This window comes from Anser cygnoides, chromosome 17 (genome assembly GCF_040182565.1).
Source record: "Anser cygnoides isolate HZ-2024a breed goose chromosome 17, Taihu_goose_T2T_genome, whole genome shotgun sequence".
NCBI lineage: Eukaryota > Metazoa > Chordata > Aves > Anseriformes > Anatidae > Anser > Anser cygnoides.
The window spans coordinates 5458069-5485656 of NC_089889.1; the positions used below are offsets into that span (position 1 = coordinate 5458069).

At 39.8% G+C, this 27588-nt stretch overlaps 1 protein-coding gene across 4 annotated transcripts in view; it reads right to left on the reverse strand.

Annotated features, from left to right (window-relative positions):
• Positions 1-27588, reverse strand: part of TMEM132D (transmembrane protein 132D) — a 251181-nt gene that overhangs the window by 147376 nt on the left and 76217 nt on the right. For 3 of the 4 annotated variants that reach the window (XM_048051138.2, XM_013173401.3, XM_013173404.3), the window contains one exon: positions 1586-1732. The exons of the other annotated variant lie outside the window; for it this stretch is intronic. Coding sequence is in view for 2 of the 3 variants with exons in the window: in XM_013173401.3 (XP_013028855.1) it covers positions 1586-1732 (147 nt within the window). In the remaining variant the exon portion in view is untranslated. The remainder of the gene's footprint in view (positions 1-1585; positions 1733-27588) is intronic. 4 annotated transcript variants of the gene reach the window in all.

The window sequence follows — 27588 nt, forward strand, 5'->3', positions numbered from 1 at the left end:
AAATCACAAAATCTCAACTGGAGAACTCACATGGAATAAGTCAAAACAAAAGTTGTACCTGTTATACATATGTCTGTGATCTTGTCTTCTCTTGATTTTCTTCCCAATAAAATCTAAAATGTATACTAGATCACATTTCTTTTAATAAACGTGAAGCCATGCTTATATTCAGCATGTGAAAGCACACAGCAAACACTACCACCACGAGAAAGCTGACATAATACTGTTTGTGAAGAAGGGGTCATTTTGAAGGTTTGCTACTGAATGATGAGTACTAAAGAGAAATAAGATGCCAAGCTTCAATCAACTATGATGTTGCATTATATTTTCCTGATGAATAGGAGAAATCAGGCAAGTGCACTCTACGGAGCCAACAAGATAAAGTGTGATGGAAAATGCACCTTTGAAATAAACTTTGATTCTGATCCAATATCCATTTCAGTCAATGAAAATATTCACATTGTCTTTGAATAGCTTTGAACTGGGGTTTTAAAGAATCTGACAGGTTTTGCTAGACAACAGGGAGCTGTGACCTTGGCATATATATACACATTGCTTTTTTGACAAACAAAATTTAATCAGGTACAAGACAACAGATGATATAAGTACCAATATTATATCAGAGAAATTGTGTAGAAACTGAGTTTTAGTAAGGAGAAAGGGATTTATATTATGATTATGAAGGGAATTCTTTTCCTTCCTCTCTTTTTTCATATACCCAGATTCCAAAGACATGAGGCTTCCTAGTTATTAGACTTGGTAGGTATTTATTGAAAATTTCAAAAGTCCATAATAAATCCCTATACCTGTAAGATTTTGTAAGATTTCAGAAGTAAATCACAGCAAAATCGGAATTCCCATGTTGTATGGCAAGTTCTCTAACAGCAATACCAAACACAATACGCTTGTAGTTTGTCAGATCTTTATAAATATGCATTTGACATACATTTCCAGAAGCAATGGACAAGAAGGAGAAACTGATATAAAAATTATTCAATAAAGCATTCAGCTGTGATTAGAAGAGGAACATCCACCTGCCAGATGATGGCTGTTTGAAAGAGGTCAACATCCTATCTAAGTGGTTGCACAATGGGAATGTAAAATGGAAAACCTATTCTCTTCTGCAGATTAAAAATTCATATAAATCTCATGAACAAAAATGTGGGGTTTATGCTATGAATATGTTTTAGTTTCCCCTGGAAATTTTGGCCAAAAAAATAATAATAATAAAAATCCCAAACAGCCCTATAATTACCCATGGTACAATGTCTGGCAGCAAATAATTTGAAGAGATTAAACTAGTCACAACCAAATGCTAAAATATGAAACATATTTTTCCAAATAGTATATGAAAACAATATTTCCTGCTAGCTTTAACTTCCTTTGAGTATTAAGATTGAGTAACATTTTTGTTCAAAGTGCATGTAGTAGAATTTGCAATGTACTACAAAACAAAGACAGCCGCAGTTTTTCCAAAAGCATTTTCATCACACACTATAATAAAATTTACAATCACGGCAAAAATGCTTTGAAAAGGAAAAACAACCATCAGTTATTAAAAGACAGACTACTGGAAATGACCTACCTGTTTTCAGAGGCAGCAGATTTCCTCTGGCAAACAATAACAGCTGGTGCATATTTCCCCGTATAATCCACACTCTCTCTGATATCCCACAAGTATGGGCTGCTGGCTCTTACGCTGAAGATGTTCACACCTTTCTTCACCTTCGCCCTAGGAGGCACAACGGGATATTTCATCTTTTAGATACAAAATGTCAGCTCAATCTGTTACTTCTTTCTTCATCATCTTCTCATTACTGTCCCACAGAAAATGCTATTTCTCATTAGAGTTCAACAGGATTATAAGGAATAGAGAAGAGAAAATTAATTAAGAGTTCCATATTTAAAAAGAAATGATACACAGAAAAAAAAATATCTTAATGAACTAATGGTAATTCCTGCTTTAGCCATGTCTAAATTATGGGGTGGATGTATTCTGGAGCTCACCCCTCACTCTACTCTTCCACCATCCAGTCTATAGGCACCACTGAGAGTGTTAATGCTTTCTTTTGACTAGAAGTTAGTTTATTGGAGAGGAACATACCACTTCTGTCTAAAAATGAAATCGGGTTGTTGCTAGAGTTAATACCAGTGAGGATATAGAGTGAGGAACTGAGAACCAGGTCCCAGGTTACAAGCAAAATCTACTCCACGCTTTCCCCCAGCAGCACTCTAGATGACTCAAAGATGACGTTTCATATATTTGCTTCAAAATTCATCGTCTTTCCGATTCCACAAAATTTCTTCATTTTCTTTCAGTACTGTTGGGTTTAACTGTTCTATCAGCTCTGATCCTAAAAACACTTATAAATATTTTTATTTTTCCAAAGTGAGTGGTTTCTTTGGAAGTCTATTTCCATGCATGACAAAATGTTAGTCTTGAAGATTTGACTGGCTCCTACTGAAAAGTACTTTTCTGAGTCTCATGTATTAGTTCAATACTTCTGGTTTTGAATAATCAGTGCAGAAGAAGAACTATAACCATATTTTGAAATATCTGTTTTATTTCCTCCTAGCCGATGTTACAATCCTTAATTCTTTTTCTCCTTTTCTTTAACTAAATATCTTAAGGCACTACCGAATTATTCCAGGACTGTATAATGTCAGCCAATTTTCTGAATTAGGAGTTTCTGGTGTTGTTAACTTTTGGTTTGCAAATGTGTTTACAAAAACAAAAAGTCCACTGTGGTCAAAGAGCTTCATATATGAGCTGTCAGGAAATGACAGTTTAATTATATTTGCTTAAAGTCTCATACACAAAATCCATTCAGTGTTGTGGCAAGTTCTCAGTTCAGGGGGAGGGAGGACAACAAAAAGGTATGTGAGTTTTGTATAAACAGCTGCTGCCATGCAGAGATGCTAATATCAGTAAAACAAGCACTATCATCTCTGCCTCCACATGAGATTACCTGTGAAATCTTTGAAGGACAACATCCACAGACGTTTTCAAGATAAAAAGCCAAAGTATTCCTTCAACTGTCTTGGACAAAAAGGGTTATATCTCATTTCTTTTACCACTAATTCAACAGCAGTGGCTGTAATTTCCTTAGCACACCTGGAAGAATTACTATGTGAAGGCCTGCCAATTCGTGCTCAGGCTGTTTCTATGCTAATTTTACAAAATGTATTTTAAGCAGGTGCAGTTACTGTTCCTAGACCATGAACGTCCCTCAGGATGAGAAACTAGTGGTCAAAGCAGAGTAGAAATTAAACTGCATTCCTGGCATCTTACAGAGAGGGAGATGGGAAAAGGCCAGACAATCTGCATGAAACTTATATCAGCATGGGGCTCTGTCCGGTCCTAGAGACCAGTATCTGGTCCCACCTTTCTGTTCCACCTCTAGAAAGGAAAACTGCTGGGTGTGAACTAAGATTCATGAGAGAAAAATGGTTCCCACGTCACAGGAAAATGAGGGTGGCTCAAATCCTTCCAAGTTAGGCTGGCTGTGATTAAGAAACTCAAACTTCTTGCTCTTCAGTGTGGTCATTGTCTCCATTAGCTGATTATGGCTGATGAGGAGATTCTAGTGTGGGATTTGGGCCGCTGAGCTGAGCATATGTATTTGAAAGGGCAACTGCCCCGATGTCTTTGCTCTGACACAGGGCAATAACTGTATCACTCACAGTCACAACTGCAGTGATGAGAGCCATTGACCGGTCTCATTTCACAAAGGCACATGTGCCTTGAGCTCGTGCTGACAGTTTGGCCCCTTGGGTTTGTTGTGTAGGTGTTGACCATGAATGCAGCAGACAGCACATTTGATGAATAATCAATATGCTGTCCCCATGGTCTGCACATGAGCATACCTAGGATTTCTACATGGCATGAAGCCTGCTTGGGACACTCGTAGGAAAACTGATCCTGCAGGGAGAATTCTGGAAGTCCTGGGCAAAGATTTTAAGCACTTGAATTTTCGTGGACAAGATTGGTGGGCAGAAAAGAGTGATGTGTCCAGGAAATCCAAACAGACTTACATAATAAAATAAATAAATAAATAAATCCATGACTGTATGTTAGGAGCAATTACTAGGTTACAATTACCACTTAAAAACACACAAGAGGTTATACTGACTACACAACAGGTATGCTTTTAACATATTTTATTAGCAAAAATGGTAGGAAATCAAGAAAAAAGCAGCCTTAGAGGTTAGCATACCCTACCTTGCCCTGATGTCATATATGCAATAACTTTACTGTAATTGAGAAAGATGTGCAGAGTCTCAGTGCTGCTAAGTTCAGCTACACACTGAAAACTGATGAATTTTCTTGTTTATCATTTAAAAATCATTATAAAACAGACTGAAATTAGTATACAAACAGACGCAATAAATCATACAATCCTCTTACATTCTGTCTGGATTCCTTTAAATGCCAGAGAGATGATGTAAACTAGCAGCAGAATGGACACAAAAACAGAAAGAAAAGCTGAGTCTGTTTATTCTTGACATTCACATTATCCAGTGACTGCCATCCAGCACTGATTTCTAATGTTTCAAAACAAATGCAGATCCTTGTGGATACTCTTTAGGGTAATTGCAGCCTATGGATCAGCATTTCTTAGAAGAGCTTTTGATAAGGTCTAATTTAGTCATTCAATAAAACTCAAACCTCTAATTTTATTGAAAACAATAACACAAGATTGTTGTTTTCTACAGAATTAGAGGTTAGTAACTTTTTTTAGAAGAATCAGTTAAAAATATTTCTAAATTTAGGGTTAAAGCAGCAATTCCATGATCCCGGGAAATACATTTTCCTCTAGTTTGTCTTGATGCTGTGGTTGCTACTTGTGGGGGATTGCAGATTTTATTCACCCAATTTACAATGGCAGTAGCACTTTGCAATTACCAAAGAATGACCTGGATGAAACAGGGTTAACAATAACTGAAGGTATGTTATTTGTTAACGGATAAAACCGAAGATACCTGAGATGAAAACACTATGACTGCTGTCAGGGCTCAATTACTTTCTTGCAAATCTGCTTTATTGAATTGCTGGGCTGTCACAGGGCAAGCTGGGTCTTCGACCTTTCAGCTGCTCTTGAGAGTGCTCATGAGACAGCCTCTTGGTTCAGCCACAGTTCAGCCTAGCAACATTTCTCAACAGCTATATGCATAAAAGGCCGATGACAAAGGTTTTTCATGTATATGCTAGCGGTTAGCAGTTAAGTACAACACATTGTAAGTTTGTTTAAAATACAATGGCTGGGCAGCAGAAAGGAAAGTTGTTTGAGCATTTTGTACCCATCACTTTACTTCAGGCCAGATTCCACTTGCATAAGGAGGAGGAAAGAAAAGACCTATTAAACATTCCAACTGTCTTTATTTTTTTATTTTTATTTTTTTTTCAAACAGTCAGTCTATCCAACTAAACATTTTCATAGCTGTTTCCACTGGTTATTTACCTCTGGAGCACTGTTCTGAGCCTTATAAGTAGCTCACTCCTTACCCTAAATCAATCATGGCAAACAAAGCCCTAGGGAGTCCAAAATCCCTGAAATCCCCGTCAGTGCTGACAGGGTACAAAGCAGGGGAAGGCAGAGAGAAAAAAACACAGAAGGAACTCCCAGAATCAATACATCACACCTGAAATCAAGCAAATACATTTCCTAAGTACGTAAAGATAGCGATTCCCAATTCTATCTCACGATCCAAAACCCACTGTGTTTACTCTAGTGATAAAAGAGGCTTCACCTCGGCCAATTAAAATGCAGGCAGTGTCCTTTTTCATTTATCAAAGTGTCTGTTTCAGCTTCTCCCACTTTTTGTAGTTTACAACCGGTTAGCGCTTAGCTTTCAGCCCATGTCATTACTGCGGGCTGGTAATGGCTGTGAAATTGTTACTTAAGTGTTGTATAAAGCGGAACAGCTGGCTGGTGAAAAATAACCGTGCTACAGCACGTGTGCTGCTAAGTGCCGCGGTACACTGTCAACAAACTGTCTGGTTTGAAACAGCACAGAGAAAGGCAAGGGAGAGCCAGAAGGCCCAAATTCACCTTCCAGTTGTAAGAGAGCAGACGAGGAGCATAGAGAGCTGCAGAGAGCCTGCCACGGGCAGGACTCCCCTCGCCACATTTCGCTCCTGACAGTGTCCTGCATGCGGCGTACAAATATCACACATCCCTCCTCTCCAAAGCAACGCACAAGTAAACAAAGAGGCTAACCCCTAAGCAGCTCTGAATAAAGACATTTTAGACCCATGACACTGAATCTAGTTTTCTATTACTCTGAGCACTCAGAGCAAAGATCTCTGCAAAATTTTCATGCTCCTTCTGAGAAAATGAGCTACTTTCAACATTAAAGCAAAGAAGAAAAAAGAATAAAAAGAGAGAGGCTGTTAACACTGGTCCTACCCCTGGTTATCATCTTGTTACCAGTGGCGACAGGAAGGCAGCAGATAAATTGTTTGCAGAGGGGTACATTTTCAAGAGCTTCTAGGCACCTAACAGACATTGCTGTCATTTAGTGGGCTTTGAATTTCCCTCAGCGCCGTATCTCCCCCAAAGCACTTCAAAAATAACTCGAGGGAGTTTCTATTTCTCTTTATCTTTAGTGCTTTTTCCTGACCAGAGCCCAGTCTCAACCCAGCAATGGAGAGAGAACAAGACAGAGTTTAGCCTTGCAGGATGGCAGTCTGCTATTCTCTGCCTTTGTACTGAGAGAGCAGCAATAGTTGTGGACAAGTCCTTCCCCCTACAAGTTCATTTGACTTCAAAGACGAGAGACATGAATGGAAACAGACCTGATCATAGCAATAAATCTGGTCTATTTCTATTTGCATGTCTCTTGTCTTTGGTGTCAAATGGACTGACTGGTACAGAGAACTACCTCTAGTCTAATGCACTCAGCCAAGACCACAGAAAAACACTCTCTGCAAGAAACCAAGAAAGTATTCATGACCTTAATGCACAAATACACAATATATGCCATTGCCCAGAGCCCATTTGTGATGATGGCTATGCCACAGGTTGCTCTTCCTGCAGGTTCTTTCCAGTGATGACATAGCTCGATCCAATAATAAATTTCAACTGCTGGAGATGGAAACAACTAGTCTGTATTCCCTGAAGCTCCACCAGAACTACCTTTGAAGAGGCTGAATGGCTGCTTTAGCTCTTCTCCACAGTAACCATGGGCTGACAGACCTCATAAGGGTCTTTCTGAAGACCAGAATTAAATGTCATAGCTTGAAAATCAGGTGATATGGGACTGGATGCTGCCTTGGGATCTAAAATCTAGACAGCAATTTCAGCATGGCTAAGCTGAGGAGTAATTCAGAAAATTCCCAGGTATTTGTCTCTTGCTGGAAAGTCAGTAAGACCAGAATGATCGCTCTCAAAAGCTAACACTGATCACATTAAATGCAGTCATCCTCTACAGTATGAGGTCATTCTGTACATTGTATAATACATTGCAGATGTACATTGCATAAATGAGACCATTTTGATACCAGAACACTTCAGTCTGACATTTGCATGCTGATATTTCATCTCCAGCAACAACCTCCTCCCTTCCCAAGGTCTTGATTCTGCTGAGCAATCCCAGGACCGTGTCTATCCTCTTTTCAAGTGTAGAAAAATAGATGGCTCACCGCCATCTTTTAGACTATTGCCTATTATTCTGGCTTTGGTTGAGTCATATATTAAGAGACTTCACACTAACCATCTGAAGATTTGGCTGTTAAGTTTAGATCTGTTTTGGCATGGCATACAAAAGGTAGGATTTAGGTGCCAGGATTTAATGTATAGAGTGGCTTCTGTAAGGCTTTCTTTTGTTTGTATTCCCCACTGAATACTTCATGTACAAACCAGTGTTGTCAGTTGTTTTCAGAGAAGATGCCTCAAAGTTTCTTCAGATTACACTAATAGTTTCACTGATTGAAAATCCACAGCAGAAGAGAATCGGGAGTCCCTGAGATACTGATGGAGTTAGAATAATTTATAGAGAGCGGTCTAGCACAACATAAGCTATTTAAAGCTGTATAATATACCCACAAACTCTTATTAAGGTCTGTGGTTTTCAGCCCTGTGAGACAGAAACCAGTTATCATTATGCATCACCATGAAAGCAGATTAAAATTAAATCAATCTGTTTATCTATGGGTTTGCAATGCAGCTTTTCCAAAGCATAACATGTTCCCCATCTAATTAACATTTCAGGAGGAAAACACATTCCACCCAGCCACTAAACCACCTTCATTCAAATGGAGATATTACAAAAGATACAGCCCAGGTGGATTTATAAAAAAATTTAATTAGAGAAAGCACATAAGACCTATTTGGGCTTCAGCAGTTGAATTTTGCATACCAGGAGTTAAATAAAATAGATCTGTGTAGTATGTAGCACTTGGACTTGACAAAATTGCTTCTTGCAATTACAATTTATGCACATGCAGTTGTAGATACATGTATAGATACAAGCATAGCACACATTTAGATTTTATTCCTGTGGCTTTCAAAAAGAAAGTTCTTATTAAAATCATGTTATGTGAGATGCAAAATGCACAGGTGTCTGGAGAATTAAAAGGTAAGAACACATACAAATAAATTTAAAGCAGAAACAAACAAGCATTTGTAGCTCTGACCTCCATTCACTTATTAAACAGGTCACGAGAGGTCCCAATTCTCAGTGGGAACCAGAAATTCTCTGCCCTGCAGAACTGGATCTTTGTCTTGTAGAAAAACACTGAATTAGAGTTCAGGAAGCAAACCTTAGGAGTTATGTGAGAATAGCACTGAGCCTCCCTAGGGTTCCCAGCAGCTGTCACCTTGAGACTCCCAACGTGAAAAAAATGTTTTTTCATATACTCCATGTGTGTGTAGTAGTCCGGCTGGTGCACCCTTCTGCTGATTTCATCTTGTGGGCTGCTGCAGAGCAGTGAGAAAGAGGAAAATAGCAGTGTTGTAACCTGAAGTGGCACTATAGAAATGGATGCTACTAGCAGGCAAAATCTCAGTAATTGGATAGATAAGACACCACTATTACAACTGACAATGTTACTGTTAGAGCCGTTCTAAGGAGGTATGATTGTGCTGAGGGACAAGCTGATACTCCTGCCCATAGCCACATATCAATACAAACTACGAAGTGGGCACAGACATGCCTAAGAAGAGACAGTCTCAAGGTTCAAGGTTAGAGGCCAAGGTGAAAAGGGAGTCCATGATCTTTGTTTACCCCAACCCACACACCAAATACAGTTTTGTAACATAACAGTGACTTACTGTCACCTCTCCAGGCTGTATGGCACTTTTTCCTACAGGAATGGATAATTGGGAAATAATGAGCAACAATACTAAACAAAATATTTATGTATTCAAGGGTGTGAAGGAAGGTGTTTGTTTACAGAAATGAAAGACAAAGATAAATAGTGCTGCCTGCTGATTTGAAGTGGTTGAGAGCCCTGTGGACTGCTTCTAACTACTGTTTCCAAAATAAATGTGAAAATATGAAGTAAGGTCTGAAATACAACTTTCTAAACTGCTTGAAAACGAAAATATTGCAACTCATTCCTTCCTTTCTGACCAAACATCAGCAAAACTGATAATGGCACAGCCTTGTCTTAGATTTTTAATCGGACTTAGCTTTAAGAAAGGATAGGAAAAACAAGCCAAAGAACTGTGGATTCTCTGCGGAGAAAATAGAGTGCCATTCACACCATTTCACAGGTGAAGAAAACAGCTACCAAAACAGAACAAGCATGTGAGTAAAGTTGGTTGTAAGCAATCCCCAGAGAACCATCCAGAGCATAAAATGACATAATGAGGGATTATGCCATAATCCATTGTAGGTTGAGTAAAACAGCATGGAACAACAAAACTATTGTACAGAGACATTTACACGTAGGTGTGTGTGTATGTACATGTACATATATTTTTATGCCAAGCAGGCAGCGACAAGAAAGGAATTTTGGATTTGCAACAAGCAAGGAATTGTGGATTCACTTAAATTGGCTGAGAGCATTAGGAGCACAGTGAATACAGAAGCAAAGGTTGACAGACCATGCAGTGTGAATCTTCCAAAGCAGACAGTTGCAGAAATACTCTGTATCTACCAAAAATCAATGGGATTAAATTGTGACAAGGGATATTTACACATCAAGAAAACTTGCTATGACTAAGGAGGATGGAAAAGCACTGGAACAAATTGCCTGGAACTGTTGTGCAGTCCCAGGCATCTGAAGAAGCTGGACCAAAACCTGTGAGAGATGGCAGAAGAGGTGCATGTTGGGCCAGCAAATGGAATAAAATTCTTGATCTTGCAGCAAAGTGTATGAATCCTTAAGTGGCTCAGCAAAGTTCTAGGCTTGCTCTCAGAGGAAAAGCTGGGATTCAATCAGCAGCTGAATTTCCTGGCAGACTCAGAGTCCCAGCAAGCAAGGGAAAAGCTCGTCTCTCTGGATGTACCTGGGCATGGCCTAGAGATCAAGAATCCCCCTAGAAACTCAGTATATAACCAGAGGGTACTTTGTTTGGGAATCTCCAGTCACAGTCCTGTCCTCTCCTGAAGAGAGATGCCCAGACGCTCTGCAAGCCTATTGCTGTTCCCAGCCAGGGCTTGCCTCCTGAAGGCCCAGCTCAGATTCTGCCCTTTCAGTTCTTCACGTGAAACCCACGGCAGTCTTGGTGAAGGATTCAGTGCCTGGAGGCGATATAAAAACTTTCTTGAAAACTTTATTTCAAACTTTTTAAGCAGGACAGTTCTGAGCTATTTCCAAATCACACCCTAATGCAAAATGAAACAACAGTGTCACTGAGCAATGGCTGAGAAGATTACATCAATAGCGTTAACGAAGACCGAGCAGTGAAAATGAGTTAGCAACGTTCCCTAGCAACTTCTCATGGCTGCAGATAAAATCATTCTCTGGACTTCACAGATGTTGTGAACACAGTTCTCTGAAACAGGAATTCACTCATCCATTGCCTACATGCGCCCCCCTCTAGGAGGTAACACAGGAGCAATTGACAGCAAGCTCTACCACTACATTAGCTTGTCCCAGAATTAATAATAATTTAAAAATAAATAAATAAAAGACCCACAGATCCATATGTGCTGTGTTTGTCCTTCACTCAATGACATACATGTCAGATGTTCGAGGAATAGCATCACAGATGCAGAAAAACAGCATATAACAATCTTAGCTGCAAAAATCCTGAGTCTGCAAACCCTTTTTCAAAAACGTGTTTCCTCACTCATGGGAGCAATTCTGCTGATTCCTGATGACATTACTGAAGGCTTACAGATTCGGGTCTACAGTAAAGAAAATGTAAACTGATGTATAAATAAAGGGTTCAAATCCTTTAATGGAGAAAAAGCCTGCATTGTTCCAAAGACTTGCTAGCGGCATAAAATAGATATTCACTAAGCAAATCAAATAGTGATTTTTGTTACATACATCAAATCTCAGGCTGTACACTATACATCTACACTGACATCTTTAACCACCTTTCTGTCATCTGCACGAGTGGCTACCAAAGAAACATTTGCTAAATAATTGCAAGGAGCTCCGCTGCAGGCAGACCCTAACAGCTCGATGAAGCCACTGATGCAGAAGGGAGTTCAATTAATACAATAATGTCCAAAATTATTCTGTCCTTAATGTACGGTACACGCCACATTGTCTGTATCTAGCTGCAGCAGTTAACCCCGGTGCATGTCAGAGCACAGTTATAGTTATGATTTTAGTACTGGAAGAATCATAGAAAAGGGCTTGGCTGATCCAAGCAAGCAGAAGCAGAGATCACTCGGAATTACACAAAACCCTCCTTTGTCAATTGCTCTCCAAGACAGAGCTATTTTGCAGGAACACAAAAGCAGCTGGTAATCCTCTCCACATGTAAATCCTGAAAAACTAATAATTGCACCTCCTCCCAGCCTCAAATTTCATGCATTTCCTTGGACTGCTTTATTCTATTTGTGCTTTTTAATATAAGAAAAATGAGAAGGAGTTAGAGGCCTTTCGTCACTGCATACAATTATTCAGATGAACCTACTGGGGAACTGAAAGGGGAGTGGGTGGGACACCTTACTCTCCACACATCAGTGGTCAAACCTAAGTCTCATAAAACAAAACAGGAAAGCTTAAAACATGGACTGAGCGAGAATTATAGTGCACATACATTTTTTTTCTATTTGATGTTAAAAACTGGTGTCTAAAATTACAAAGTTTTTATGTGTCACAATTTTTGCAAGCAGGTTGCTTTTTGGAAAATAAAAGTTTGTAAAAGTTTCAGCAAGCTGACATATGAATCTTGCCTGTAAAAAATTCTCAGCCATTGCCACTTCTGCAGCAAAAGCCCAGTAGCAATCATCCAAACATGTTAACACCCTAAATCATGTGACACTTTCTAAAAGCCTCTAGGCAGAAGTGACTCCTAGACAGTTGTTTCTGAAAGGGAAAAGGTTGTATTTCTGCTTACCAGCTGGTAGGACAAAATCTGCCCAGAAACAAGCTGTTTTTATCCGGCAACCAAAACATCAACACAATGGACAAAATGGCTAAATGACAAAGTGCTGAAGGTGACAGAATAGCATGAAGGCTATTCAGATAGCCTAGATGCAGAGAGAAAAATTGCAGAGAGAGCACCTAGGAAAATAACTTAAACCATAAGTTTATTGGAGATTGACTTTCTCTCACTCTTTAAACTACAAGAAATGTGAGCTCTAGTTTCAGGAATCCCCGTGCTCCTATTAGGCAGTAAGGATTTTACAACACAGCATAACACTACCGTTCAGCATGGGAAACCCATATGGTTGTAGTAAGAAGGAAATTAATAGTCTGCCTAGGGATTAAGGCATCTTTCAGATCCAGTAAAATCCCAGTGCCTGTTTGCTAAGCCTCGCCTCTGATCAATTAACTTCTGTGCTCCTGCCAAGTGGATTTGCAGGACTCAAACCTATTTTGGGGGGAGGGATTGACAGTGGTTTTGATAGACTTGTGGTCAAAATTTATGTTCAAAAAATGTTCTTGGGTTCAGACACGTGCCGTAGCCCTCTTCTGACTGCACTGGGGCACGCCTCCTATGCTCTATTCCTTACCCCTGATCAGACCTCAGAGAGCACGCGTGATCATCAGTTTAAAAACATTTAGTGCCGGTGTAGAGCTGCTACCCAAACTCAAGCAGCTTGCCCCTCTGGTGTGGGGCTGCTGTCACCCCCAGGCAGGCTGAGACACGGCTGCTTGCCTGCAGCGGCAGTCCCTGCAGGCCTTCCTGCGGACTGAGAATAAACTCACCTCATTCCCTCAGCACATGTAATGCACTGCCTTTAGTACCAGGGCTTGTAGGGGGGCCTTGGAGAGCTGCCTGTAGTGCACCTGTCTATAGGGAGCAACTCTCGCTCTGAAAAATCACACTATTTTACTCCCAAATACAAAGATAAATGACGAATCAATAAACATTGGTAATGAAATACTTGTTCTACAGCTCATCCAACCGCATTGAAATTAGCAGCTCATGAGCCATTTTGCACAGATTCTTTATAAAATGGTTTTCTTTGAAGACCTATTTCAAGTCCACAATAAAGGTAGCTCTGTGTGCGCCTCGCTCTACTGCGTATTCCTTTGAACAACTGCCTTTGCAACTCGAGGCAGTTTGTAGAGAGACTAATTAAACAATGGCCCCTGCCATCATGGGTCCTACTGTGAGAAAACTGATGATGACATGACACACGTGCTGCAAGCAAAGAGCACAATCGAACCGTGAAAACAACCATGCATGCCAAAGGGTTGTGGGGAGGGAGAGACAAGTGATTTCAGTATTTAAATGTATTCCTTATCAGCGTGCTGCAGTTGGGAGAGTAGAAAGAGCCACGAGACCGGGGTCTCCAAGGTGACTGCAGAGTCGCACGAGGTCAGTGTGGGGCTGGGGAAACAAAGACGTCATAGCACAGACTGTTATGAAAAGAAAAAGGCAAGTGTCAGTCTCCTCTTTGTGTCTTCAGAGATTCCCTTGGAACTGCCTTTTTCGGTCAAGAGATATGGAAAGACAAGTATGTTATAAGAAAATCCTTTTCCGGCTGGCTGAAGTGCTGGCTGCTGCTAACAGATTGATGAAAAATCTTTTTCCGTTGATGTATTGCTTTTGCTCACGAGATAGAAAATAAATGTATTAAAAAAAAACTAAAAAGATGCCAGGGGTAAATATTTAATCTAATATTAGTAATATTTAATAAGAAAAACCTGTCTTCTTATTGGGATTGTTGTTTACTAGGATTGGACAAAATGTATGGCAAAGCTTGTAATTCAGCTGTATCTCAATGACAAAAACCTCCCACTGTATTTTAGGAATCACTATTTGCCAACATTGCAAACATTATCAAGAAGCTGCTTGCTGCAACAGGGCTGCTTTGGAAAGGGACAGCATAAACCCACCTGTCATGGCACGTAAAATGTCCTATTCGATGCCCAGTCCATGGGGAGTCTGTGAGTGGCCCCCATCACAGAGTTTCTTTCCAGAGCACAAATCCTGGCACTTCATCATCATTGTTTGTTTGTTTGTTTTTTATTTCTTGCTCAAAGGCTGAAAACAAACATTGTTATCAGCGAAATTAACAGCTCTCATGGGCACACTGGGTCTCTCGTGCAAGATCTGGCACACAGCATGATTGCCTGCATAGAACAGAGCTGAGCAGGGCATCTCCGCTGTAGGAGAGAATTGTGGGTACAAAGGGCAATAAATCAGCCCCAGGGTTTTGCTAAATAAAGAACTTTTTTGTCTTCTAAAAATATCTGCCTGGAAGTCAGGGAGTGACTGCTAGAGGAGATTTACTGAAATGGTACATGCTAAAAACAACAGCACAACCAAAACAATTCCATCTGACAAGGCCTCCTGAAGGCTAATTTGAAGACCTTCCCGCTAGGAGACTGTTCCTGACTGAGCTATCGCTATACGCATGCATGTACTGCAACAGTGTAGGATGGCACGCTAATTAACTTCCACTCCACCTGGCCAAAAAGCAAACCCACTCTGCAGGGAAGAAAAGCCATGAACATCATTTGAGCGTCAAATACTCGTGTGTTTAGCAAATCCTACTTGTATGAGGAGGTAGGCAATAGCTGTGGTATATACAGTTAGAATTAATTATCTGATGTCAAATGTTCATAAAGTTTGCCCTTCAAGCAGAAATTTGGTAACCGTGGCACTCGGTACGATGCTAAGTAAGTATCATATTCATTTATGCATTGACTGATCGGTGCCTGAGCACTGTCTTGAGATGTGCTCTGCTCCAACAGGGATCACTAAAACAGAAGCTAAATACTGCTGATTTTGGTGTTGCAGAAAAAGACTGAGAACTTGTGAAAAAACAAAGATGGGTAAATGTAATGTCAGAGAAAACAAACATTCATAATAAATTCATTTAAAAACAAAATCCAAATTAAAATAAGGTTTTATGCCATTATTTTAAGAATTCATATTAATCTATCTCAAAGCCAAAAACAAGTTAAAATGTTACTTGCAATACATTCATTTACTAATACTACTGAGAATCTTAACTATTTATCGCACGGTATAATAAGATATTTTTAGTTTTTAACAATCAGACATGACCAAACAAGGGAGACTGGGGGGGGGGGGGGGGGGGGGGGAAGGCCAATAAGAATTCAAATTTTTTTGGATTTCATCTATGCTCAGACACTGAGGACATGCATTCCGTGTGGATTTGTAAAAGCTCTTCTCCACCACCTCTCCAAGTTGCTGTATCTATGCAAATTGCCAACTCTCATCTGATCTGACTGATTTGAATAAAATTGGGTACAAATTGTTTCAGAATTAATTCAAGCAAGATCAGAAACATTTCTCTTACCAATCCCATGTTCTGTAAAGACACTTTGAAAGCACAGAAGACAAGTCCCATTGGGATATCAAACACCCAAATGCTCAGAAATGACATTTCATCAAGCCAATCATAATGCAGAGAAAACTCATCAGCTTATAAGTGGTTATTTAAAAAGTATGTGGCTTTCCTTTTGACACTTACACCTTAGGTCTGCTCCTGGAACCACTTTACCCTGCAGTCATGCAAAATGGGGTTTGTTTGTTTGTGTTTTTAAATGGAAACATGGCAGAGAATTTCCCCTCTTTTGGAAAGGGAGGAAGACAGAAAATGAGCTCTACTACCTCAGTATTGCATGTTCCTATAACAATACTTTTACTTGCTTTTGGAGATAAATAGAGAAACTGGCATCACTTCCCCACAGTCTTTATTATGCCAAGTGACTATTAGAGTGACATAACACAGGGCACTGGAAAGGTTCAAAGAAAAGAAACATTTACGTACTGCTCTGCTGAAAGAAATATTTACAGAATGACTCAGAAAAAAGTATGACCTGTTCTTGCAAAGTAAGTATCAAAGTTTGGGTGAAGCTATGCACCAGAAAAAGAGAAGAGACGCAGGTCTCTTCCCTCCTCTGGTCACACACTTGAAGGAATAAAAGTGGAGTCAGCCTAGTTGGACTCCACTGTTCTGGTGTTCAAAAACTGAGAAATGGCATTTTCTTCAAAAGATGCTATAACAAGCTCACTATTCTTCTGAAATTCCCATCTTAATCATCTTTCACAGAAACATACTCCAGAATGACACAACCAGGTTGAATGGTCACATTCACCAACACCTGTCTTTAATTCAGCTCCTCAGTAAGTGAGATCACAGAAGGTTTGAAGGAATTCCTGCACCCAAGAAATTTATTCGTTTTTATACTAATCCCCAGGTTCTGTAATGCACGCCTTGTAGTTTTTCAGAGTATCCAAATCCCATTTTCTGAAACATAGAAAAATACTGCTTGCCTGTTCTTGCCTGCTCAGCAATTTGCAAGTCTCTTTCCCACTTCAACTACTAAGGAGCTCTCTACACCATCTCCATACCACTTTCATGATTTCTTTTTTCGCTATTCTTCTCATTTTAGCATTCACCCAACAATACTACGAGATTTACTCAAGGAACCTCTCAACCCATGAATTTCTTTCTGGCTTCTTTAGAATTCCCTCCAGAAATTTTAGCTGTTGCTGTTGACATAAACTGGAGCTGTTTCAAAATCATGCTAGCGTGTAACAGGAAAGCAGCCCCTTGCAGAACAGCTCTTGGACCAGAAGAATAGAAAAAGGCATTTACTCAAGAGCACCAAATAGTAAAGCTGGCATTGCCATTGCTAGCAAACTGTCCATTGATTTCATCGGTCACCAGAGGTAGCTCAGGTTCATTGCATACATGTTTATTTTAAGACACAACTGGAACAGCACTATATTACAAAGATGCGTTAAATCATATGGCTTTGCTCAGCAAGATGTGTTTGGAAATCAAAGGGTGTAATATACATACTTGCTCCTGTTCTGCACAATAAATTATTTATTAAGCCTGTTTCTCATTTCAAGATTCCTAGACAGGTAGTTAAAAATACGTGAAATGATTTATTCAAGGTTGGAAACACTTGCAGCATCCATAATGTATCTCCAAATAAGCCATGTTGCTTCCAGAACATACATCACTCTCACCAGTAGTTTGAGACATCTATAAAACTTCTGAAGCAGCTTAATAAATCTTCTCAAAAACATGTGTATAATTGATCTTATAAATTTTCCATGGAAACAGGAAGAACTATTCATTTTTTTTACACACTGAAAGGTACCATGTCTATTAGTTTTCCTGAGGTACTAAGTTTCCCTGAATTCATTCATCTAAATAAAAATTTTGCACTTCGATCTGCTTTTGCCTAACTGCTTTTTTTGCCCTCAGCTCACCTACTAAATGCACCAATCTATCCTTGTCATTTCCACAGTTCCCTTTTCAGGAAAACACTTCTGGCATTTCTGTATCTTCAGAGCTTCAGGCTGTTTTTAAGGCCTTTGTATTCAATGAAAATGTTCGCAGCCTGTCTCCAGTTCACACTCCAGAGAAAAGGATGTGCTCTAATGTTATTGCCCAATCTTTCTTGCACTGTTACATTAAAGATATGAGTTTGCCATGTAGTTACTAATTACTGCTTATTAAAGATAAGTACAATTTTTGACAGTATGAGGTAGTACATAATTTACATAAGAGAAGGGGGCACTTAGCATACACAAAGGAATGTAGAAGAGACGGCACTACGTACATTATGAATATGCATATTATTATTACTATTATTATGAAATTGTTGTCACTACTAAATTAATTTATCTTTCCCATTATAAACCTATTTTAAAATTCCCTACCACTAAATAGACAAATTCTAGTTTTGAGTTCTGCTTGAAAATGCATATTTATTAATAACAAAATACAAATATGTAAGACAAATTTAATTCTGTCACATAAGTAGAAGGTTTGGGATTCCAAGGATATCTGATGTCTAGTTTCTCTGTATTACTGTGACATATTTGAGCAGCTTGAGCCTCAGTCGGATTTGTTATTGTGGCTTAGAATGCAGTAGACCCCAGACCACTTATTAAGAGTGCCACTGTGGATAACATTTTCCAAGTTGCTTCTGTTTAATAGTTGACTACATGTTCATACATTCTTACGAATTATCTTTAAAATCTTTGAGAAAATTTCCCATTTTAAAAAGATCTATTGATATATTGAAAAGTTGCGTTTATTAGTGGCTTTATAGATTGAAAAAGCCAAGCTTATCCTTAAAGAACGTGTCCTCAGATCAGTAATTCATCCCTTTCTGCTTGTTACTGGTGACTCTGGAGACACCAGTCACAAGGACAACATAAACCCCATGTATAAAGTTCTTCACTGAATGGGGTCCTATAAACGCTGGCTATGATGACCAGAGAAATTGGGCTTATCTCTATGCTGTCCTTTGTTAATAGCATTCAAAACTAAAAAGCATCTATACAAAGGACCACTCCCAGCTATGCAGTCTCCACTCCAACACGAACCTCATCCATAATACTATTTCAGGACCTTCTAAAGACCATGGGAACACAAACGCCATTAGCAGCCAATGGGATCTAGGCTACAAAGTCGTCTAGGTGTTGGAATGCACTCCAAAAGCATTACCCATGAATTAAAAAGAAAGATAGAAAATCCCAAACCCTCAATCTAAACAAAGTGCATTCAGGTGCCAAACCTATGTCATATCCCTTTCTGAGTCCAGCTGCAGTCTACCCTAATGACTTTCATTTGCAAAGCGTGCTTAAGTGATTGGAACGAAATGAGGTCTCATTTTCTACTTTGGTGCAACATCATTTTTCTCTTCCTGTGACTGTATTAAGATTTGAGACAATCAGTTCTTTTGGCTTACTAACTTCAGTTATAAGTTTCAAAGAAATACATAGCAATTGTGACATCTACCTGAAATGAAATCCATTTTATTGGGATAGGAAAATATACATTGTCATCTCTCACTGTTTATATCTATTATTTGACTTAATGCCACCTTTTCCCCACAAACCACAATGATTTAGTGGTTGCTTGCTGAGTTTTGTATGGCAGCTGGCCAGGTTTTAATTCCCCCAGTCAGCTGATAACATACTCTTCAAAGATTAAATCATAGAGTCCCAGGAGACAAAGAGAAGTCCAACATCTGAACAACTTGTTTTTGTTTCATCCTATGAAATATTGATTGCCAATAAAAGGGGGGGGGGGGGGGGGGGAGCGTAAGTTGCATGAAACAATTTTCTGTAAATCCCAAACCTTTAAACTGTAATCATTGTGAAGGAAAAATAATGCACACCTTAAGGATCTTGAATGCTGCCTCCTGTACTGTGTCACTGGACAAACCTGAATCTAAATGGCTGCCCCATTAATGCCCACAGGATATGAATGGCCCAGTTGAGTTTACAACAGTAATAAAGAACAGACTTTCAGACTGTGTGGACTGATACATACAGCAGAGTAAAAAATAAATACACTAAAGCTGCTACATAATTCTGTCAAGCATATGGTTAAGTTGTGATTTTATTTAGAAAACAGATTGTAAGAGTGAAGTGATGACAGATGAGGGTATGCTGGTCAGTCATAAATAAGAGCATTCTAATAGGAATTGGGCTTGTTACTGATTATATGCTGCCACAGATTTAGCAAGATCTAATCACTTCGAAAATGTGGCTTCTTAAACACATGCTGCAGCTCATTTTCAACTTTAGGTTGCTCAGTTGAAAATCTATGAGCATTACCGCATCTAACTATTCGGGGAGTGCTCAGGGAGTTACGTTTATGGACTCAATTAAACACCCTAGTTCCTTGTGAAAGGGTAGCGTTACTCCCTTAAGAATGGCTTTCCCAATGCCTACTGCTCTGTGCAGAGATGATTAAATCAGGTGAAAGGAAATGCTGAAGGCAATCTGAAATCCTTTTTCTGACCCAGCTTGCTCTACAGCACCTAAATAGGCATCACTAGCTACGTCAAAACCAAGAGACCAGGGAGCACATTCAACCTCCTAATTCTGGGTGCTCCACCTGCACTTGAATTTCTTCTGGGACAAAACCCAGGTACCTATTAGCTCCTGTGACTGCTTCTGCAAAGAAAGAAACCAGACGTGAGTGGGAAGGAAACCACAGCATGCTCCAGCCAGAATCCCAAACACTCAGTGGTGCACACTTGATATTGAGATTAGATTAGTTTACGCTGGCCACCTTTCTAGGCAGTGATCCAGCTGCACAGGAGAGATGAAAATCCAGGCATAAAACCCTGGCTCATGCACTTCTTTCACTAGGCAATTGCTCCAACTACATTTTCTGGCAATGAGTAGGAACAATACCACCATCTCTACTGGCGGCTCTGAACAAATAGCTTGTGTCTGTTGAAATTTGTGCTGCATTCAACATTGTCAAAGCACTACTTCTGCTCTGAGTGCATCATCTACCTAACATCCTTCTTAGATTGTAAATCTCAAAGGGCAAAAAAATAACCCTTGAGTGCCTGGTTCAACAATTCAGATCTTAGTAATAATCAGAAATACTCTGACCACAGAACTCAAAGCGTTTATGGTATATGATTCTACCTTCCAACCACTCCACCATTTCACATTGGTTCCAGAAGTTAATGTCAAAATAATAATAATAATAATAACGATAATAAGCAGGATCACGTACTGCATTTTTTTCCCCTTCTGAATCAAAATGGTTACAGTTCAGAGCACATGCAAAAGTTGAATGTCAGGTGTCAAAGTAACTTCATATTTTTAAAATCCCAGGCAACTAAAAATTTCTTGGTAGCTAAAAAGTTAAGTAAAACTTTTAGTGTTGTTGGTTTTTTTTTTCTTATTTTATTATTATTATTTATTTCTACTTGAATCTCAGTGCTCATTTCTGAGACCTGGCCAAAGCCTCTGTTCAGGATTTCTTTGTTCGTAGTTGTTGCAATGCAGCTCATTGCTAAGGAGAAGAGAAAAATCAAATAATGCTACAGAAGTGGAAATATTCACACGTGACTTCATGAGAGGACATAAAAATTATACTGTTGGAGTATACGAGCTGTCTCAGAAGACATACAGCAATTTGTGAAGGTAACTTTTAAAGAGCAAAAAGACACTGATGAAAAAAGAATCCCCTGCATGAGAAACAAAGCAAAGAAGCCCCAGGTCCCTCCTGAGCCCTCCCCTGCAGCAGCCATTACCGAGCCATCAGTAAGTACCTGCCAAAGCCACTGACTGCTGAGGCTGACATGCCTGTCCCTCCCGTGCACTGCTCCTTGGGACTTTCATTCATTTCCAAGATTCAAAATGGAGTGATGCCTGTGACTTTTCTTTTATATTTTCAAAGCTTGGAAGGAATTTCACACCTCTTAGAATGTCACTGTGCCCGAGGTAGGAACAGCGCAGTCCACAGAAATGTCTGTAAAAGCAAATTATAAACTCTCTTTTCCTAAACTCCTCATGGCTGTAGCCTCAAGGGGAGGAAGCATGAGTTGAAAGTAGTAGCATTGCTCTTTTAGCACCCACTGGCTTGTCGCTGAGACCTTAGGCACCTAAAGATGCAAACAGGTCTCAAGGGGAATTTATTTACAAACGCTCTGAAGCAAATTATCCATTAAACTGCTTTGGAATATAATGCAAAGCCCTAAGCATGTTAGATTATATGATCAGGAAAGAATGGGTGGCAAAACAAAAGACTTTAGTGTGACGCTGCTTCTTGGGGAATATCACACAGCATCCGACGGGGAGGGGAGCTACAGCCCAGTCTTGCAAATACGTGAAGTGCCAGTGCTGTAGCAGCAGCCCTCTCTCAAATACAAAACTCATTTTGACAGCACTGCAATCTACATTGGTCTTTCAACAGTTGCAGACATCAAAAGCTGGTGCTCAAGTGTCATCCAAATCAGTGCCATCCAAATCTTGCCAGCAGAAGACCTAACACTTTTCAGTTGGTGGGGATCCCCCACCGTCCTGCAGGAGCCCCATCCTTCCTGCTCTAGCTTGCTGCGGGGCCAGGTGCGATGCTGACACCTGTACCACCCAGGCTTAGCACAGGGAGGAAAAAAGACTCAGAGCTATGAAGTTCTGGTGGGAATGGACCCAGCCACACCCAGTGCAAGAGCAGCTCATGCCCAGCCCATGTATGCATCCCCCGGGCACAGGACTGCCCTTGGAAGCAGCCTTCCCTCATACAGCATCTCTAAGCTCCACTTTTTCTACACATTGCAATCTTATCCTACTTCTTGGAACCGCAGCCCTTGAAGAAAGCAGTTCTTTTTGCAAACTCGCTTTGGAAGAAAACGTGGTGGATAACAGAGCTTATCTGTTCACATCTGAGCTCTACTGAAATTTTTCAGCCCATGGAAGAAAAACAAAATGCCAAAAAATGGTGGCACTGTGGTGTCATTCTTAATGAAAACACGTACTATGAAAGATAACATATACGTCAGCTCCAGCTCAGTCCTCTCCAGCTAATTGTTCCAAGTGGCTTTAACATCGGCACTCCTGCCTGCTGCAGCTAGAGAACCAGACTGCTCATTTCTAGTGTGTCTGCTGCTGTTCTCTTAACATGTTTTGTCTTTTATCATTGTTATCAAATGTGACATTAATCAACTTTGCTGAACTACTTTTCTTGGTTTGCATGTCCTTTCTTCTGTGTACAAGCTCAGGGGCTTGTGAGGGTCAGAAACAGATGGTTGCACCCTTTCTCTATCAGCCACAAAGCGCTGCCTGCTCTTTCAACGTTTTTGCCTTTGTGGCACATCTAGTACACAAAGTCAAATGCTAAATGTTGGTTATTAACAGGGTTATGGATTCAAAGCAGCATATTTCAATCTGTTTTCACAGGGTACTGAGAATGGCTGAGTATGTTGTCTTTCTTTGTTCTGTCCCACTGCAGGAGTGAGGGAAGCTGATCAGAAATCCGGCACTTGCCCACACTAAGCGTGTGGCACACACCTAGTACCTAAAACAATTACATAAGAGAGTAGACAAGCAACTGATAATTACCAGGATTTACATGCCCATTAGGTTAAGTGTTCTTTAAAGTATGTTCATCTGGTATCACATCTGCATTCTGATGGCAGATGAGAAAAATAGAATATTAAATCTATTAGTTCCCTTAGAGGGCAAACAGAGCAAAAGCCTATTAAATGACAAAAGAAGAAAAAACTCCTAGCTATTCTCCATGTATTGTCTGACCTGTCTTCAAAACCTGCTAGTGTGTTTAATATATCAAACAGGCTGTAAGGCATCCTGGTACAGTGAAAGAGGGAAATAATCATCTCTACTACTCTTGACTTGACGCTGGGCAATTCAGCCACACATTTCTTTCTTGCTTCAGCTCTCCTGACTGCAAAATGGAGTCAGAGATTTTTGTAAGACTACTAAATTTATGATACAGCAAGTCTGTAACAAAAATAAATAAAAAGGGCTTTTGCATTTATTTCATGTTTTGGCTTAGCATTTATTTTAGTTTTAAGTAACATAAGCCACCTGATAAACACATACTTTTCATTTCTAGTATTTCCAATGCTTCCCCTGATGCATTGAACAGTGGGTTCCCCTGATGCATTGAACATTAGGGTCCCCCAAAGAGCATCTTTTAGTTTGACTAGCAAGGACCTAAAAGTTTCTTCTCAGCATCTCTATGAATGAATCATATGCCTTGTACACACATGGTTTTGTGCCAAGTGACATCCAGATCCATCAGGAGACATCTGTCACATGGTTTCAAAGTCATTGTTACCTGACTTTCCCACAGTACTGCAGTCACCTATGGAAGCAAATACCCCATCAGGAACAAGCTTGTGATATGAATGAATTACTAAATCTTCCTCCACTTCACAGAGATGCCAATCATCCACAGAATGTGACAGTGCCAATGATACATGAAAGGGCATGCATTACTTTATTTCAGGCTTGAACAAAATGCCTTACTAGAGCAGACGGCTTTTGTTTTGGCTGAGCTGTCTTTCCGGGCTCCAGCAAATGCAGTTCAGATTCTAGAAAAAGCCAGATCTACTATAACATGATGATGATAAGTTTCCCATTATTGTAAAATATTTGCTAATGCTGCCTTAAGAAACAAACATTTAATAAATTTCAGAGAGCATCCCAGAAAGACGAATATAAAAAAGCATACTGTACCCAAAGGGGTTAGCTCTTACAAGACCATTGGAATACCTGCTGAGTGCCATGTCTTACAATTCTTTCCTAAGAAAACTGCGGAGGAAAACTAACCAATGAAAAAAACTAATATTGGGTCTATCCAGGAACAGCTATTCCAAAGAAAGATTTCTAAAACTGTGTACATAATATTTCCTAGCTGGTCTAAAAAGCACAGGGGGAAAAAAACAATAAGGAAGCAGCCAGAGGGGGCACAAAACATCAAAAAGGATTACTTCCATGTTGAAATGCATTCACCCAACTTGAAAGACAAAATTGAAAGACTGTCTACTAGACAATTACTTAATAAACTGCTTACTGCTTTGAGTAGCCACTGAAGACATCTTCCACTGCATTTAGATGGTGCTTTGAGAGAAACTCTAGAGGGACTCTAGACGTGTCGTGGATGAGTGGTTTCAGAAAAGTCAGTCTATTCAGAATGGCCAGCACCCCTACCCTCAAAGCACCAAGCAAGCACCAGCTGCCTGTACAATTCTACACAGTCATGACAGATTTTCAGGTTACACAGCTGCAGTGTCTTCAAGACTACTGACTTTTCTGAGGTTGGATAAGGACAATTACTGGGGGTCAGTGCTGTTAGATGCAGGCCCTAGAAATTAACCTTTTTTATATTCTCAGGATTAACGTAACACGGCTCTATCGCAGTAACTGCTGATATGCACCACAAGGGTGCCTCTTGGAGATACCTGCAAATCTGTTATTCTTTGTTACAGCTGTGTAGTAGGCCCACACCACAGCTGGAATACACAAGGGTTGACTCTACAGCCATGGACACCATGCTAAGCCTCAAAACCCCTGTGTTTCCAGCTCTCAGACAGCCTGGCTCAGGGACTGCAGCGCTCAACTCAGCCTTCCTACAGACTTCCAATTCAGCATCTGTAAATAAGGATGGTGACACTGAGTGTTCTATGCAGACACGTTATGAAATGAAAATACTGCATCAGAGCTTGGTGCTATAGTTATTGCTGATTTGAACTAGGCTGATTTACAGGAGGTATTATATTTTTGTATCAAATGGATAAATAATAATACAGAGGAAAAAAATGACCATTAAGTACATTCTAAGTGGAAGGCAGTGAAGGAGGATGAGATCAGCTTTAAGTAGGCTGCTGTTCTACATGAACCTTCCATTTGATTACTATTTATCAAAAAAGCAGCACTTAGTCCTGCATTAAAAGTGCCTGAGAATACTCAGTACAAAAGCTTTGGTAACTCACTCCTCTTGAAATTATTCTGAGCCACTAGAGTCATAATTACACTGTCATAATGAAGAGGGGAAAAAAAAGAAAAAACCTTCTAACAACTAAATTCCTGTTGTAAATTGCATTATGAAAGTGGTAATTCCCTTTGAAGTAGGCATTATCATGTCTTACGGCCCACGTCAGTTCATTATGGTGCCTCCGCTATCCCAGTGGAGCCTTCACTTAGCAAATGAATGTTTTGGGACGATATTGCCAACTCGGGACTTATTACTTAATTGAATATGGAAACATTTAGGCCATTAGCATACATTTAAAAGTGTCTTATTTCACAGATGTTAATTTATCTTGGGGAATGCCCTTCTTTCTTCCCTCCTCCTCTTCTTTCCTCTTTTAATTCTTCTCTGCAGCCACTTATTTATTCAGTTAGTTCCTAGACCATCCATTTGCAAGCCTGTGGCAAATGAGTTGCCTTTTTAAAACATTCCTGGACTGAAATTTGGAGTCTATTTTCCAAAAAGACTGAACAGCCAAGCTCTTCCTATCCTCCCCCACAGCTGAAAAGTATCACTACCTCTAGGTGATTAAGAAAGTCTAAACCTGTTCAGCTAAATCATAAGATTTTTCAGCTATATGAAATAGTTTTTATCCACTTAATCATTACAAGACTTGAAAGCCATGCATAAAGGGTTTCTCCCCAGATACCTGGCTTCAAGAATTTTTAACTGAAAGCTGATATATTTCCCTTCTCAAAATTTTCCTAGAAGGTGGAATAATAAAATGAGTGAAATTCCCCTTTTTCACCCATAGTTTTTATATATGGAAAAAGTTACAGTAAATTCATGAAAACTGCCATCATTATTAGGATCCTGCATATCTTTAAGCCAGCTCCCAGCTGTGACAGATGTGTGAAGTATTAGTTTTTGTTTAATTTTTTAAATCACATTTTAAAGGTTGAACATCTGCGCGGTCACAAGCCAGTCGCTAGAAAGCCCTGCCCTTCATTTGATGCTGTGCATAAGAACTTTTGAGTCTTTGAAAGCCTAGGAGACTGCAGATCACCTGAGATGAGACCTGTCTAGAGATATTTCTAGCAGCACAAGCTGCCTCAACTGTCTCATCTGCTTAGAGCTCACAGAGAGTGACACAACTCTCCAGCTGTTCCTCGGGAAGCAAGAAGTTAAATCTTGAATGCTTCAGTACAAAAGAAAGCTGTTTATGCATCTAGTTCTGTATCAGGCCCTGCCATCTCTTCTGCTAAATATATATACATGATGCCAATATTCAAAAGCACAAGATAAGTATAATGAGATTTTGTGCACCTTCACTCATTCCTGTACCATTTTCAACTCATACATCATGATTTGTGAGTGTGTGTAGGTATTTGCACAGTTCATCTGTTTGTTTCCATGAATTTGCAAGTGTGCAACAAAACCAGCGCATTCGGGTTGACTTGTGATATGATATGCTGTCCCAGACTAAATTCTTCCTCTGAAAGGACCTGAAATCAACTGATTTCAGACCATCACTATACCGCATAGGGCTTTGCTGCCCCATTCTGAATTCCACTGGTGACTCCGAGGCACAGCAAGTTACTGGTAGGTTCCCAAAATATTGCGCTGCAAATCCTCCACAACTCCCGTGAACAGCATTTTTTTTTTTAAATGAATGTATTTTTGAAAAATGCTAGAAATTGCCCTGGTTACAGTCTTTCCATACTGGCATTGGAAAAGCCTTCCTCTGCAGGGCACTCACTGACACTGTCTGGCCCAGAGCTTGAGCATTCATCCTGTCTTTGTTCCTTCCTTCTC